Source organism: Pezoporus flaviventris, unplaced genomic scaffold (assembly GCF_033815535.1).
Source record: "Pezoporus flaviventris isolate CSIRO_AGI_PZ_B2104156 unplaced genomic scaffold, CSIRO_AGI_Pfla_v1 ptg000006l, whole genome shotgun sequence".
NCBI classification, from domain to species: domain Eukaryota; kingdom Metazoa; phylum Chordata; class Aves; order Psittaciformes; family Psittacidae; genus Pezoporus; species Pezoporus flaviventris.
Window position 1 is genome coordinate 19,041,943 of NW_026892554.1, and position 16,594 is coordinate 19,058,536.

General features: G+C 37.9%; 1 protein-coding gene across 1 annotated transcript in view; it reads right to left on the reverse strand.

Annotated features, from left to right (window-relative positions):
• The window catches only part of SCAPER (S-phase cyclin A associated protein in the ER), a 146,715-nt gene that overhangs the window by 88,763 nt on the left and 41,358 nt on the right, over positions 1-16,594 (reverse strand). The window contains exons 16-20 of the mRNA XM_061447266.1: positions 14,909-15,064; positions 13,921-14,063; positions 10,112-10,193; positions 9,642-9,794; positions 8,679-8,786 (exon numbers count right to left, since the gene is read on the reverse strand). Of these exons, the coding sequence (XP_061303250.1) occupies positions 8,679-8,786; positions 9,642-9,794; positions 10,112-10,193; positions 13,921-14,063; positions 14,909-15,064 (642 nt within the window). The remainder of the gene's footprint in view (positions 1-8,678; positions 8,787-9,641; positions 9,795-10,111; positions 10,194-13,920; positions 14,064-14,908; positions 15,065-16,594) is intronic.

Here is a 16,594-nt window from a genome sequence, read left to right on the forward strand (position 1 = left end):
ACTTTATTAAATTGTGATGGAAAGCATGCCAAACAGAATTCTAAGAAAACTTCCTCATTCTAAAATTAGGAGTGAGCATAACACAAATACTTATTTCCCTTTCCCTTCTTTTTAAGTAAGCGTTGACTTTTCATGGATTCTGCCTGTGGCAAGATTGCATAGGTAAGACAATACTGCAGCAGAGCATCTGTATTTGCTCAAGCTGGGAAGAAAATCACAGCCTGGCATTTGTTGCTGTAGGGCAGTCTTGACTTAAGATTCTTTGTTCTCTTGTGCTCCTGTTGCTCCTTGCTGGCTCTCACGAAGCACAATATTCCTCCTAATCCACAGTGGTAACAGCCCGGGAAGGAAGACTGAAAATCCTCCAGTCTGCAGCCAGTCAGTCGCTGGCCGGGGTGGCCAGGATCATCACCCAGTATATCAAGTGTTTGCTGTTGCTTTCTAGAAGCTCCAGAAGGTCCTGTGCTACCACAAAGCAGCCCTGCAGTGAAATCCCACTGACAAGCAGCAGGCATGCAGAGGCCTGACCTTTCCAGTGTTCAGTCTGTTTTTTACAGAGCACAACATGGGCTTCATTAGCTGTGTTTCAGTTCTGTATAAACTAGCCAATTTATTTAAGTGGAAAACCTTGCCGGCCACTGGACCCAAAAAAACGGAGCCAAAAATGACCTTCTTGGAATTTGTGAAGTTTATGGGGGTTTTTCTCTATTATTTTTCATTTTCATTCCCCTTCTGTATTTCTGGATTCTGTCCAGAACTGAAGCAGAAGTGCCAGAATACCGTAACACTGGTTATTCTTATTATTTTTGTACACTTTCCAACCTTGAATCCCCACATTTGGAAAGAAAAGGCATTCTTATAAGTTTTCTAACCCAATTCTGCAGACCAGGCAACTTGAAAAATATCTCACTCTAGCTGTTTATCTAAATTTGATCTTCGGAACTTGTTTTTCCTTGCCTTCCTATAATAAACATGAGGAATATTATAAAGAAACACTCCTAGTAGCTTATAGCCCCTAATAATTGCTGTCATTCATTTCCCATTTTAATAAAAAACCCTAATAGCAAACTGAGTATTTTGTTTAACCATAAGGTACATAAGGAATACATTCTAGCAAATCAATAGGTAACTATGCTGCAGCCTACATACATCTTTTGGATTAACATCTTTACCTGTTTCAAACTGAACAATATCCTGTAACTGCAGAAAATGACTAAAAACTGTTTTCAATATTTATTACCAATGTCAGGAATAGCAGTTTGTTACTCGCATATAATCACTTAGGGATGGATTTGCCAAATTCTGAAGACGTTTTTAAGGTTCAATTCTAAATCATGTTACCGCAGGAATATTTGTTCATGATTTTATTACGTTTCAACAAACCTCCTCAGTATTTGATTTTTTTCCCCTCACAGCCGAGGACAATATTTAATATGGAAAACAGATGCTGAAGCCGACTATGAGTTATATCAAATGCAGAATTCACTTTTCAACATTATAACCAGTGACAGCTTGAAAAGCAGACAGTTATTAATGCTTAACCATAAAGAGATTAAGCGTTTGTGACCAAACACTGTTAGAACCCCACAAGTGATGATCCACTCTAAAATACGGAGAGGATTCAAAACACAATCATTAATGCTTAATCATTAAGAGTTCAAATGTTTGTGATCAAATACTGTTATCATACTCCAAGTGACGATCTGCTCCAAACCACACACAAGATCCAGAATAAGAAAGGATTTACTTATTACCATTAACAGAGTTATTATAAGTGCTTAATATGTGAAAAATCAGGTTACAGAAATAAAGAAATGGATATTCAAATATTACTTTAGCAAAATGAAGATTTTAATTATTCACATTTCTATGCTAAAATGCAATTCAGAGGATGAGTGTAGAGCATTAAAAAACCATTCATTATTCATTCAAAACCGAGGACTGACCTTTCACTGTAAAAGTTGTTTTACCTTCACTTCTTTCATTAATTAAGATTCAATTTTTCAAATGAGGGACTAATACTGCTTTTTAGCATGTCCAAACTACATACTATTTTTACTGCTAATACTGATATTTTTACTGCTAATACTGACTGCACTTTTAGTCACCTTGCTTGTCTATAAATTCAATGGTAAGACAGCCTGCCACAAAGACAAAAAGCAAACAATATCCTGGGTAGTAAGTCCAGATATTTCTGGAGATTCTCAGTATCATTCCCTTTCCCACTTGTCACTCCAAAATTTGGGAAAGAACGCAAAGGAAAATTGTTTCTTCCAAAAGAATGAGAACTGTGCATACTGGACTTGGTAAGCATCACTCTGCAGATTAGGAGCAAGCTGGAAGGCACTGACATTATCATCTGGCTGCAAGGGCAAGCACAAGGAAGGTGGAAATGAGAGTGCAGTTGGCCCTGCCAGGAGCAGTTTTTCTTACTGGCTATGAATATTCAGGATATCCAAGCCAAAGGGAAGAAGGGTGCAGCTGTTGGCAATGATCTATCACAGTTAAAGACACAGCCAATAAACAATTAATCATGTACCTTTTTGTCATGAAAAACAACACTTTATAATATATTACAGGTAAGAAGCTATTGCTGCACAAAGTGCTAAAAGCGAGAACTGATGTATAGAGTTCTGAGAGACCTTCTGCAAACTGCATCATGGATTAAACTTTACAATTACACGATCATTCATGACAGCTTCTTCTAGGACAAATGTATTCACAGCAGCGTTACAAGGCCAAAGTTCCTGTGCTGAAAGGACCACAGGTATCCAACAGATACTGAACATCTATAAACAAAAACAGACCACAGATGCTTGGACTAATTCTGGTCCATTCCATGTGTAGCAACACACAACCCCTCCCGAAAGATATCCTCCCTTCCTCAGGGGAAAAACAAAGAAAATTGAGTAAAGCAAAAAGCAAACTCAACTGAAACCTTTACTGGGATGGGGAGTTCTTGTGTGTAGGTGATTTACAGATTGCTTATGCTGAGCAATAGGGAAGAAAAATGGGCTACTGTTGGAAAAGTAATGATCAGACACCAGGAAAAAAAAAAATGAATTTACAATGAAGTCCATATTCTGTAACTCTGCGGATAAAAAAAACTACCCAGAAACTACCTGAGTGTTATATGCCACCAGAGCTAAGCCAAGACCATCTCCTTGTACTGTAATGGTCATGACTGTCCAAACGAGACTGGAGTGCAAATAAACACCAGAATAAGACCAACGCATTTTAGGCACACAGAGTTCCTAGCTGCAAAACACCAGACTCACAGAAAAGCCTTAATCCAGATCCTTGAGTAATAAAGCACAAGAGAAAAGCTTAAACTGAATGCTAAGGACTTCCATTATTTTATTCTGAGTGAAACTCAGAATGCAGATGGCTGAAAACACACTTGGACTTCAGGAGAGCAGATCTGGGCCTCTCCAGCGATCTGCTTGGAAGAGTACCATGGGATGACAAAGCCTTGGATGGAAGAGGGGCCCAAGAAAGCTGTTAAGATTCAGGGCTCACCTCCTCCAAGCTCCGGAGTGACGCATCCCAAAAAAAAGGAAGTCAGCCAAAAATGCCAGGAGGCCTGCATGGAGGAACAAGGAACTCCTGGACAAACACAGACCCAAAAAGGAAGCCTACAGAGGATGGGAGCAAGGACAGGTAGCCTGGAAGGAATACAGGGAATTTGCCCAAGCAGCCAGGGATACCTTAAACTCCTCTACTGGATGAAATGAAAAAAAACCTGGTAATCCTTAGTGTTATTATTTTCCATTTGGCTTAATCATGTCTTTCAGACAGGTTTCCAAAGGAGCTCGTAGGATACCATTCTTCATCTAAATAGATAACTTAAAAACACTCTGATTCAGAAAGGAAAACAAAAAGCATTTTTCCCAGTACTGCGGAGGCTGAGGCAATAAAACAATCTTTATACATAATTTTAATGAAAACACTGTGAATTAAAAATAATCATTAAAAAGAAGCCCAGGCATCACCGTGTCTCCAGCCAAGAAAGCTCCTTGAAAATACAGAAGAAAGAGAGCAAAGGTCAGACATGGAAACATTCCCACATCTCCTTCCCTCGGTAATTTCCTCTATAAGAAATAATGCAAGCAGCAGACAACTTCCAGAAAACAGCTCCATTTCTTTAACAGTAACAACCCCTTGCCCCTAAAAAGCTTCCAGAAATTCAAACTCACATGAACATCAACTCTGCTTGTGTGTTGTGCTAGCTATAAACCTTCCGCGCAGCAGCACAGCTCTGCTTTCTCAGGCAGTCCCTCACCACATCCTGGCAAAAGCAGAATCCTGCCAGCGGAGCAGTGCTGCTACCAGGGGAACTCGCCAGCACAGTTATGCACACTGTAAATCAGACCCTGCTGCAATCTAGGCAGACCTGGGCTAGAAACGGCTTGCACTGCAACGCCGGCCAACTTGACAACCCACAGCAGAGCAGGCTTTAGTCACTTGGCTAGCTGGGCTGTTTGTAAAAGGAATGCGGGTGGGCTCAACCAACTATGTCTTTCTATAAATCCTCAGTTTTAATGCTGCCAGTCTTCAGACAACAACCACCTCTGCTCCATCATGGGATTATATTTTCATTTGATCTAAATATACCTCTAAGAAGTTGTTTTATTTATATCATGACAATAGAATCCGTTTTCTTCCTTGATAAAAAAGAGCACGTTTTTCACATAAGCAAACAAAGGTTCATTAATATTCCTCCATCCTGCTTTGGAATACATCAAATTCTAGCATGCCCCTTATGTAAATTAGCCAAACTCCTGCCATGTTATCTACTTCAAATGGTTTTTAGAAGTACTTTTCACTTACTAGAAACACTAATAGATTGCATGGAACTACATGATTTATACTCTGAAAGTGCCTTTAGACCATTGTATTTAAATGACAGGAGATACAGACATGAAATAGGACAATGGTTCAAAGGAAGCAAGCTACAAGGATTACTGATGTTAGGTGCATTTCTCAAAGCAAACTAGAATAGACATGAGAGGCAAAGAAAAATGGGAACGTAAAGGGGCAGAAACATGAATAAATGATCTAGGAACTACAGGTGGGAGCACAGTCTGCAAGCACAGACTCCTCAGCCTTATGAAATCACTATGTGTTGCCCTAGGGCTTTCAGCAGGCACCTTCTCTGTGACTCCCTTTGTGTCGGAAGCCCTTTGTGTCACACTAGCTTTGATGCAGCAAACTGTTAGTCCCAACTTCCAACATACTATTTGATTCCAGTGAAGCCAATGGCACCAAATTGCATACACTGTTTACATCCTTTGCTGCACACTGAAAGGAGTGTGATTATTAAGAGAGGGGACAGGAAATCAACAGCACAGAAAACAGCAACGTGAAGAGGAAGTAAAAGCTGGACGTTTGATGGAAGAAGACATTTAAGCAGAGAGAGGAAATGTAGACAGAGCATTGTTATTGCACTGAAGATGATGGGAAAGTAAAGCATTACAAGTTTCAGAAATATAATACAGGCAAAACAACTTCCATCCTGAAGCCTGCCCTGCTGGAAGGGTCCTGCCATCTACATGAATGAAGCAAGTAAAAAATGTGAACAGAACCTCATTTGCTTCTACATGATAACCACTGTTTCAGAATCAACTGACTTCTGCTTTAAGAGAAACCTCCATCCTTTTCAGCTGGATGAAGAAAACCCAAACGAAGAAAATCCAAAAAACTGAGATGAAACAAAACTGTCACCCAACCTCAGACACAACTTCATGCTTTTCCATTTTTACCATCTTCACTCATAATAAAACTATTTTCTATGTGAGCTTCACCAAATACATGGCATCTACAAATGAATTCATCTTACTGATTATCTAATATTAGCTGTCAGTTCTTGCACAATATATTCTGGAATTAAGCACAGTAAATACTTAATTCCAGAACAATAGATAAGTGCTCCTTAAGTCTACTTTCATATCTGAAAATGTAAAATTACAGAGCCTATAGATGCTATAAGCATCTATATGTATATACCATGTATATACCTATATAGCAAAGGAATAAAACCTAGATTATAATGATTTCTTTTTATATCTAGCAAAATCAACCACCAGCATCCACACGGCCCAGAGAAATCGGTGTCAATGATCATTCTGCACAGCTTTTAACTTCTTGCTTACACTTAAAGCAAGCAACAACAATCCTCACTGTGTGAAGACATATTATAGAATCACTTAAGTAAGTTTTCCAGTTCTTAAGGAGATAGATACTTAAATCTCCCCTTCTGGGATACCACTATGGTCAAAATAAAAATATTTCAAGTCCTTTTGTGATTTCTTAAATAATGATAAAGAAATTCTATGGTCAGATTACAATTTTTTAAAAAGCTTTCTTTCCAGCAGCTGCCCATTATACTTAACAGGCTGAACACAACATGAGTCAAAGATCAAGAGTAAGTTATCGGAGGTGTCAAGTGCACAGGGTTAAAGGTGAAATTTTATTAGGTCAAAGGTGATATAAATCTGTGTCAAAGCAGAAGGGTCACAGACAAGATGTATATAATCCAAAGACATCACAGATGACAAGTAATAACTTTAAGTAGTACAAGTGTACATTGACTTAAAAACTGAAAACAGTGATGAGTAAGTACCTATGAGTATTATGCTTCCCTAGAATATGGTTTTACTTCTATATAACATATTGGAAAGTTTTTCTCAAGTATTTCAAAATCAACTAAAGCTACTGAACACTTCAGTGGTGGGGAAGCACCGTTTGGCACCGAAAACAAGGTACACAAAGCAGAGTCCTCTGGTAAATAAAACTGCTTTTCTACTTTACAATTACCGTATCTTCAGCATGTGCATCTTATTACTGCTCTTTGGGGGAAAAATAACCCAATCCAAACAACAAACAAAGCGGAGATGGCCTCAGGCCAAGTAAATTTCAGACTATAATAGTATAGTTCAGAATTGTGTATTCAGGCTAATGAAAATATAGCTATAAATAATACATTAAACATCTAACAATGGAAGCATCTGTATGTTGCCAGTATGCCAAATACTGCATACCATCCTGATTAAGGACATTTAAATCTGCTATTGTAAGCATCAAGCTGTTGACTCAGTTAGAACTGTTCTCTCCTTTTGCTCTTGCACTAAGTACGCATTCCAGAAACCCCATACCTTAAACCTTAGTCTTGGTCTTAAGTTCACATCAAAACGGTTTGCTGACTAACACCAGATTTAAGCACAAAAATCAAGATATCTGTGCCCTCTAGTGGAACTTCCTCACCAGCTGGGCACAGATGCAGGAGTTCTAATGAGATCTCTTCTTCTGGAAGCTGGAATTGTTAAACTATCAAATTAGATGTTGTCAATAGTGTATAAAAGCCAGACAAAGGAAAATCCAGTTCAATGCTTTCCTTCGTATTTAGTTGATGGAAATCTCTCAGGTTCTATTTCTAGGAAAACGAATGCAGTGTGAAGCCTCATATATGAGATTAGGTAGAGCTGGCATCTTAAACCCAAATCCAAACCCACATAACTCCACTAAGCACCATCAAAGAGGAAAAAAGAAACTGAAAAGATAAGTTCATGTACTTTTATTACAGCTAGAAAGGGGGAGGCAAACTGCAATTCACCAGAAGTTTATTCCTACAGACTACTGTATCTCTCCCAACTTTTTTTCCCATTTTTCCAGTGATAACCTCCTCTGTGGATTTCAGTACCTCAGAGACTTCATTTTCCAAAGCTTTTCAAAAAGGAAAAGGAACGATGTTACCACTAGTTTTCAGACGCGAAGGAAAGCCAAAAAATCAGAAGTACTGAGCAGTGTCATTAGAATCAGCTTGGCTGGAAACATTTCTGAACACAGTGAAGTTAAACTTGAATCAGCTCTGGAGAACCAGCTTGTACAGTATTTCTTCCTAACATCTGACAGATATAATGAGGGGGCATTCATATGCGTTTTGTATGAAACAGAACTCAACGGCTGACTGTTAGAAGTTGTCTTACAGAAAAGGCCTTGACTTAATACTGTAGTTCAATTCAGGTAGCAACAACAAGAAATTAAATCAGACCACCATTCACAAGTGTTTTCTTCAAAACAGCATCATTTCTTGAAGTACTATAAAATGTCCTCATTTTTTCCTAAAAATCAAAGTGCCAATTCTTCTGAAGAAGCTACTGGAAAACTCATTCCTGTTCTTTCTAGCAATGCTAATACTTGCAAAGCATTTCCAATCTTACATATGAGAGTAATTCAGCACTGCAAATTTCAGCATGAGTGAGTGACCTCGAAGCAGAGGACAGCACATCTGATTACCTAAAAAGATCTAGGGCATTTTGAACAACAGGAAGGAACAACAACAACAAAGTAAATTAGACATCAGATTTTTATGATGAAAAGATAAAGTGAGATGAAAAATGCCTCTGGATTAACAAAAAAGCAGTATGTGACATTTTATTCACTATCTATTTTAAATGGCAATTGCCTGAAGTATTTGAATGCACTGTTTCTTTCATTCCTTTTCACTCGTAGTCTCTATTCAAAAAGGCACTATTATTCCCATGCTAACACCAACATTCTTGTTCAATTCCTTTATAAGGATTTTCAAAACCTTCTTAAGCTACTCAGCTGGATGGCATTTAAAACTGGAAATTACATAAAAAAACATACTACATAGAAAAAAATACTACAAAACTTACCACTTCTTCATCTGAAAGCTCTCGTCCTTGTATACTACTGTTCTCTCGCACAGCTTGTTGGTGTTTTTTCCCTTTAATGTGGCTAAAAAGGTATACTTCTGATGAAATCTGTAATGACAATGACTTAACAGTCATTTTCCCCTCAATAATTATGTTAATAATTACATCAGTAATTCATAAATCTATAAATAACAGTATTATGCAGGACTTCAGAGTAAAAAGATCTCCCTGCTTCCTGCTCAGTGACTATGTGGCTTCCTCTTCACCATCCCTGGGACATGTGGAACGATGGACACAAGAAGAAATACCCTGTTGAGATTAGAGATCTGCCTGGCAAAGTACTTTGCTTCCAACACTGACCAAAAAATAAGATACCTAAGGAAAATAAAAGAGGAGACAAAGCAAACACTGTTTCTCCCATTCAGCAGTTTTAAGCCTCCAACCAAACTCAGTTGAAGAACTTCTTTAGCTTGATGTTGCTTCCCTGTATCTAGTAACCTTCAGCAAATTTCAGTACAATGAAACTTGTCCAGTCATCCCCTGAACTAAACTCAAATACCCACAGGATCTTGTAACAAGGTATTCACAGCTCAGCTACCTGCTATGTAAAGAAACGTCTTTTTTACTTTAAATCTCATGTTTAACTACCTTCATTTGATGATAGTTAAAAGCTTTGCTTAATTTGATGCTCCTGAATTCTTGCTTTTCTTAGAAGAGACAGCTAATAACGAAGTACTGTCGACACTCTCCATTCCACCTACAACTCTACAGTTCTCTCAAATCTTCCCTAAAACACCTCATTTACAGACAGAAAAATCCAAAATAAGGTGCACTTGACAAGAGCAGAGCAGGGACACAGTGGGTGTGCAATACTCTCATCTGTGAGTAAAGCATAACTTGTAGCTTCAGGCCTTCGGCTGGCCTTGTATTTCTGACAGTATTCCTTCCCTCTACCCAACTTACCATCACATTGCATAATGAGCACTGTTTTTTTCGTTCATATGGTGTAAGTTTTGGTGCATAATCAGTATTAGCATGTCTTCCACTACTTAATTCAGCTGCTTTCTCTTTTCTTTGTTCAATTTGTTCCATGTGCCTTCTAATACTTTCATCATGCTGAATGGAAAATAATCAAAGCAACAAAGAAATCACATTGAATTACAGTGAATGGAATTAAACTGTGCAAAGAAATATTAGGAATTACCAAATATTTTACAGTTAGGATGAGCTTGTGTTAAATCGACTATTTTGTATTTCTGAAAGGCATTAAAAGTCACTACACATCAGAGACACTACGATTTAAAAATGAATTGGCACCAATTCTGTTTTATAGCAAATCCATCTCTAAATCTTGTTGTATTGAACATTCCTGATTTTGTTCTTAATGAAATACTCTAGTACAGAGCAGAAGGTCATATTTTATCCTTTTATACCTTCAGTTGAATCTTCTTCTGTAGCTCTTCCATGGCTTCTTGTTGCGCTGCAGTAAGAGCTGCCAACCTCTCTTCTCGATCTCTAACCAAAAGATAATATAGGGAAAACTTGCAATAATGTAAAGTATGTATAATACTCATTTATGTGTGAAACAGAACACATAATTGGGAGAACAAGCACCCAAAAGAATTAAGCTGAAGATGGCTCACTAGAAGAGAAAGACAACAAAAAGCAACTTAATTAGAGAGAATGTGATGCTTAAATTTGGATGATTTTATAGACACTTGAACCTTTGTAGCAAAACCTGGCTCACTCTAACCAGAGCAACGATAGTCAACATAACACTACAGAATAGTGATGAATGTGATGCCCTGCCACCGTCAGCATTCTTCAGCCAATGGCTAGAGTCAGTGAACCAAGGGGGAAGAGAACAACGGCAAATCAAGGAAAAAACAGACAGCAGTGAGGGCAGTCTGTTTTATACAGATGTTGATCAGTGAAAGTTTGAATACATAAACTCACAGATAAAACTCTGGCCAACATCAAATGATACAGTCCAGTGATAAACTGATGCTATAAAATACTGCAATTCTAAATGTTCAACATACCAAAGTACAGCAAAAGATAAGGCATTTATGTTACTGTCACCTTCACATAGTTGCAGTCAGGATGTATTTTGCTCACTGAACCTGTCTGCCCTCCATCTCTCTTCCAAAAAGTGAATCGCGCCTCAAACTCCAGTTGTGCTCTTCACTTTTAGCAAGTCTCCATCCCTCCCCAGTACAGGGCCAAAGCACAGCTCTCATGCATCTGGATGTTACTAAGAGCCTGTGAATTCGCTAAGCATCACCACATTAAGCAGAAACCTGCAGATAATAGCGATCAGTAAGCCAAGAACTAGGCATGTGTGAAAGGCCAACAGAAGTAGCAAAAGCTTTGAGTAAAACAGCAATGAAGAAGTTATTCAGTGCCATTTTTTAAAAGACATCCTAAAATTAGAGTTACTGAGTGACAAAACTAGAAAAGCTGACATAAAGAGCATCAGCCAAACTGCAGTGCTGTTTGGCTTATGCAGAGTTCTCTTTGCTTGGGGGTTTTTAAACAGAAAACTGACAGAAAAAACAGTCATTTCTGTAAAAGCAGGAGGCTAGGATAAAGTAACTTTTCAAACAAAAATCCACAGAAAACATAAAGGCAGATAGGAAAGAAGATGGGGAGGAAGCATGTCTAATGATAAACACTACACACAATTGTCCTTTCAGAAGGGATAAGTGAACTCTTCCAATCTTCATGGGCTGGAGCGGGGGGAGGAAGAGATGATGGATGAGAAAACTTAGGTACTTCATGTGCTATCTCCCCTGAGGTACATAAAGAAAGACTGAACTACAGTCTGTGTTTTTGTTTTTAAGTGTTCGTGACTCACACCATGAGCTCAAACCAATCACAACACGTGACCCAAACCCAAAGCTTATTTTAGCTATTTCTTCCAGTGTGCATTTACACGTCCTTGTTTAATCCTCTAAACTATAATAAATTAATACCATTGCATAGTTTGGGTTCATAATATTTGAAACGAAATTCTAGAGTTCTGATTGATAGAGCATTGCCATTACTCTTTATATGATCGGGTTACATCGCACAGTTTTATGATTTCCATTGACAAGACCAAAATTTTCCATATTATGGATTTCAACTCTCTGGAATATAAAATACTCTGAAATTACATTTAAAACCTTGCTGGAATCAAGTTAATGAAGCATAAGGGCAGGGGGGCTTTTAAAGTCAGTTTTAGGTACACTATTCCTTTCATACAGATGCTTTAATCACCACCAGATGCACACAGCAAAGCTTATATTGAAGCTGAAGCAGATATTCCAAAAACTACTAATTCCAGCAAGTACTAAATCTTCAGGATAAGAAAGAAATCCTAGCAGCAGGGGAAAAAAAGCAGCAAAACAAACCACCAAATGATACCCCAAGGTTCCATCAAAATAGGCCAAAGCTCCCTTGTGTAATCAGCATCCGACAAAGGAAAAGAAAATCAAGCATGGTACTGCAATAGCAAGTACAAAGCATTTGAAAATAAAATGCCATAAGAGCAAATACAGAGGAAATGTGACCTCTTCCTCTGTGATAATAGTGACAAGACAAGAGGTAATGGGTTCAGACTCAGGGGAAGTTCAAGTTGGATATAAGGAAGAAGTTCTTTACTGTGAGGCTGGTGAGGCACTGGAACAGGTTGCCCAAAGCAGTGATAAATGCTCCATTCCTGGCAGTGTTCAAGGCCAGGCTGGATGCGGTTTTGAGCAACACAGTCTAGTGGAAAGTGTCCCTGCCTATGGCAGGGGGCTGGAACTGGATGATCTGAAGTTCCTTTCCAATCCTAACTATTCTATGCTTCTATGATTCTATGAAAGGCAGTGCTACCAGAAGGCAAACTGAAACTGCTGTTCTTCACATGTCATAATGAAACATAAATGGGGTGCAATAAAGGAAAGTATCAGATTTAAAACTGGTAAAACAAAAAGTGCAAATAATTACATGCCTTGAGCCTTTAGAGAAGTTCTAACCATAGAAGACTTCAGAAGGCAAAGCTGTCAATGGGACAATTATCCCCCATTTGCTTGCTATGAGGGTTTCCTAAATTTCAGAAAGATCCAGAAGCCTTACATAGGTAGCATCTATCCTCCCTCAACAGCCTAACCAAAATTCCCCATTAGTCCTAATCTTCTTCAAGTGTCTGCGAAGGACAAAAAGATACTGAAGGATCCCTCCCAGCCCACTCTATCTCACTGTGACTTTAGCTTAACATACTGAGGAAAGGTCCATGAAGTCACTGGCAAGGCCACAGATCCTATCCACAATTCATTAAACATCTAATCCAAACCAGAATCTCTTTATGATGTTACACTAGAACTACTCATGACTTTGGAAGATGAGCAATACATTTCTGAATATTTTACATGGTGAGAAAAGCCAAACCTCTCCATGACAACTTTGAAAGAAACAAGCTGTGACAATAAAAATGTCTGAAGAACCATTAGTGAGCACTTCCTGTCATCAAGACAAATGTAACTTCTATTCAGGTTCTGCTTGTGGCAGAGGAACCGTAGGGAAAGAAGGAATAATAGAAGGTGAATAGAAATAGAATTTGGCAAATGAAACTATAATCACTGCAGTTTTCTTGAATCAGACTTGAAAGTCAACCTTCCTCACACACTACAACACCACCCAATTCATTTTCCCTCCACTTCATGATTGGCTCAAAACAAAGAGAGAAGAGCCCATATGAAAACCTCTTCGTGAACTTTGATTATGGGCAAAACCATAAACCAAGCAGTTGGTAGGCAACAGAATTAATGGATCCTGATTTCCCGGCTTTGTGCTTCACAAAGGTAATCTCTGGTGTCTGCAAAAAGGTGAACACAAATTGATGCCAGTAAGTCCAAAAGTTACTGGAGAGCAGAGGAAATAGGGAACCCGGGACCATTAATCTTCCTTCCTTTGAAAACTAAACTACAAAAAAGGCAAATTATCTAAAGGTCTTGTTCGCAATAAAATTAAGTTGAACATAATAAAATGCAGCTTTGCATGTTATATGGTGCATGCATCTGTGGAATACAAAAATCTATCACAGAATTTATGATTACTCACCCGTTTTCTTCTTTAAAACTATTCATCAAGAATATTTATGAATGTTACTTTTCAAATACTAAGACTGAAGAGCTAAGAAGGTGCTGTTGTTAACTGTTAGAGAGAAGCTGCAGTTTGCTGGAAATGATAACCAACAAAATGATTGCAAAGCTACCTGGCCCTCTCCCGTGCTGCATCTTCTCGTGCTTTTTCTTTCTCTTGCCTCTGCTGTTCAATCCGTGCTTCTTGTTCTTTCCTCTTCATCAGCAGCTCCTCAACTCGGGCCTGCCGTTCTGCTTCAAGGGCTCTTTTGCGCTCCTAGTCAGAGAAAAGGAAACTTTAACTTTTAGGGGGAAAGAACCCAAAAAGCAATCAACAAAAACTGTATTTTAACATCTGCTTATAGAATTTTATCTTGCTTTCATGATGGAGTTAAGAACTGCTTTTTATTACATCAGTTTTTTCATAAGCAATCTGTAAGTGTACTTCTCACTCATAACACAGTCACCCCCTGGAAATCCAGACATTTTTAATCATATATTCTCACAAAACCAGCTTTATCCAGAACTTTTGGAGTACACTGCCCCAAAAATGGCTTCTGAGCCACTGAAGTCAGTAAAGCCCCATTTTTCAAGGAGACAGAATTAGCTACTAAACTGTAAGCTCTGGCTGGATTCACAGGTGAGCTACAGTTATGGTGATCTGAAGCATGTATAGAGAGGGAGGAGTTCACATAAGAAGAAAACTGACAGTTTAGATTCGAACATAGAAAACTGTGCCAAAAAAGTAGATACATGAGACTGGGAAAACTTAGTATTGAAAAGATGTAGGCATATGACAAAGAGTATTTTTCTGTTTCCTCTCTAAGTTTTAAGAGTTACCAAAATATAAGGCTTTTCTTATAATGAAGTAATTAAGTATTTTTAAAAAAGAAGGTTAAGACAGGCATGAACCAGCTACCCAGCATCTGTAACACCTCTGCTATAGAGACCTAAGGTTTGCCTTTCTCCCTCTTACTGCTGAAACATTATAAAGGAAGAACATACTACACTTTTCGAACAAAAGAAGGTAAGAACAAAGGAGGTTAAGATAGAAAGCAAAGACTGCATAGCTAAAACAAATCAATATTTAATTGTTCCCCTGCAACAATAGATACATTGTACCTGAACTGCTTCATCACGTGCTTGTTTTTCCTCTTGTCTTCGTTGACGCTCCTCTTGTAATTCATTTAAGCGCTGTTCATATTCTTTCAGTTTATTCAACACATCATGACGTTTGTTCTGAGCTTCCAAGGTGTTTATAAATGCAATTTCATTTACCTGCAAGTCATCACAAAGTGTCAGAAAACATCTGAGAAGTTGAAAGAAGTTTCATTCTCAGAGAATTCCATCTATTTTTTTACAATCCATCTGATAATTAAACTGGATTGGAATGGGTTGGAAAACTACCAAGTTGGGAATAATGCTTCGGGCTTTTGTTGGGGGCTTTTTGGTTGTTTTGTTTGGGTTTCTTTTTGCATTGTTTTAAACAGGAAATCCCATGGAATATGAACATGAGAAACTGAATTGTACCAGAAAACCAAAAAACTTTGGCTAAATCCCAGAAAAATCTTCCCAATCTTCTCAGCAACGAGCCTTCATTAGTCTATTCTCTCTTTCCCAAAATGAGGAATGCCAAGACCCAGTTGGATAAATCAGTAACATCCGTTCAGTGCTAGTAGAATCCAACAGGTCTCTTGATCTAACTTGAAATATATAGGTACTTGGTGAATAAAAAGTGAAACTATGCATACTGTGTATAAGAAAAAAAAGCAGCAGCTCATTGTCTGATCTTTCTTATCAGTATATTTCATAAACTTATATATTATTTTTTCAACCACAGGACAGTGCAGTAGACAAAAATACAAAATAAAGAATATGAAAAGGCTAACTTGAGTACTTCGATGCGTACACTAAAAATCTCAAAGAGGATGCTTTCGCACTACTTTAGTTCGTGACGGTAATCAATATTTTGTGCTCACTACAAAACTGCTGGACAAAATTCTTGTCAACTTTAGGCTTTTAAATATAAATGCTCTGGAAACTTCTATGGACGAGCAAAATCAAACTCAATTAACTTTCACTTAATAAAAATCAACATTTCAGATCAAAAATTTTTGAGGGAAATCATAAAACTTTATCAGCTATAAACCATACTTAATGGTTTATGATTGAAACAGAAATTATACACTGTCCTCAAGAGTTCATGCTCTGTCTGAATCCACCAACGAAATGCGTAAAGAGAAGATACATAGCCAGACAACAACAGATCATGTAAAAGGGTGGCAGGATAATATTTGTTGCTATGTTTACTGACTCAAATCCATTTACAGAACGGATTTCACAGTTCAGTAAACAAGTAAGCACTGGGAATTTAGATAACCAATTGGGTAGCAACAATTCCCATAGTCTTCAGCTGTACTAATCTTCAGGTATTCCTTTAAAGCTTTCTGGCCCAATTAACCTTTATTTGCAGAACACAAGAACCTCAAGAGACAGTGGATCTTACACATTTAACCACACACAATACTTGAAACATCTGCTTAGTTGGAGAATTATGGCCAGTGTGATTTAGTTAATATGATTACAGAAATCACACTGGTGTAATGAAATAATAATGAAGGTATGTTAGACTCAATTAGGTAATGTAGGAATCATTTTAATTCCAGTGACAGAAACAGCAACTTAATAAAAATGCTAAATCAGTTTTGTTGTACTGAAAGTTAGCCTTTTCATACCCTTTCTTTTGTATTCTTGTCTATTGCACTGTCCTGTGGCTGAAAAAATAACATGCATGTCTATGAAAATAAC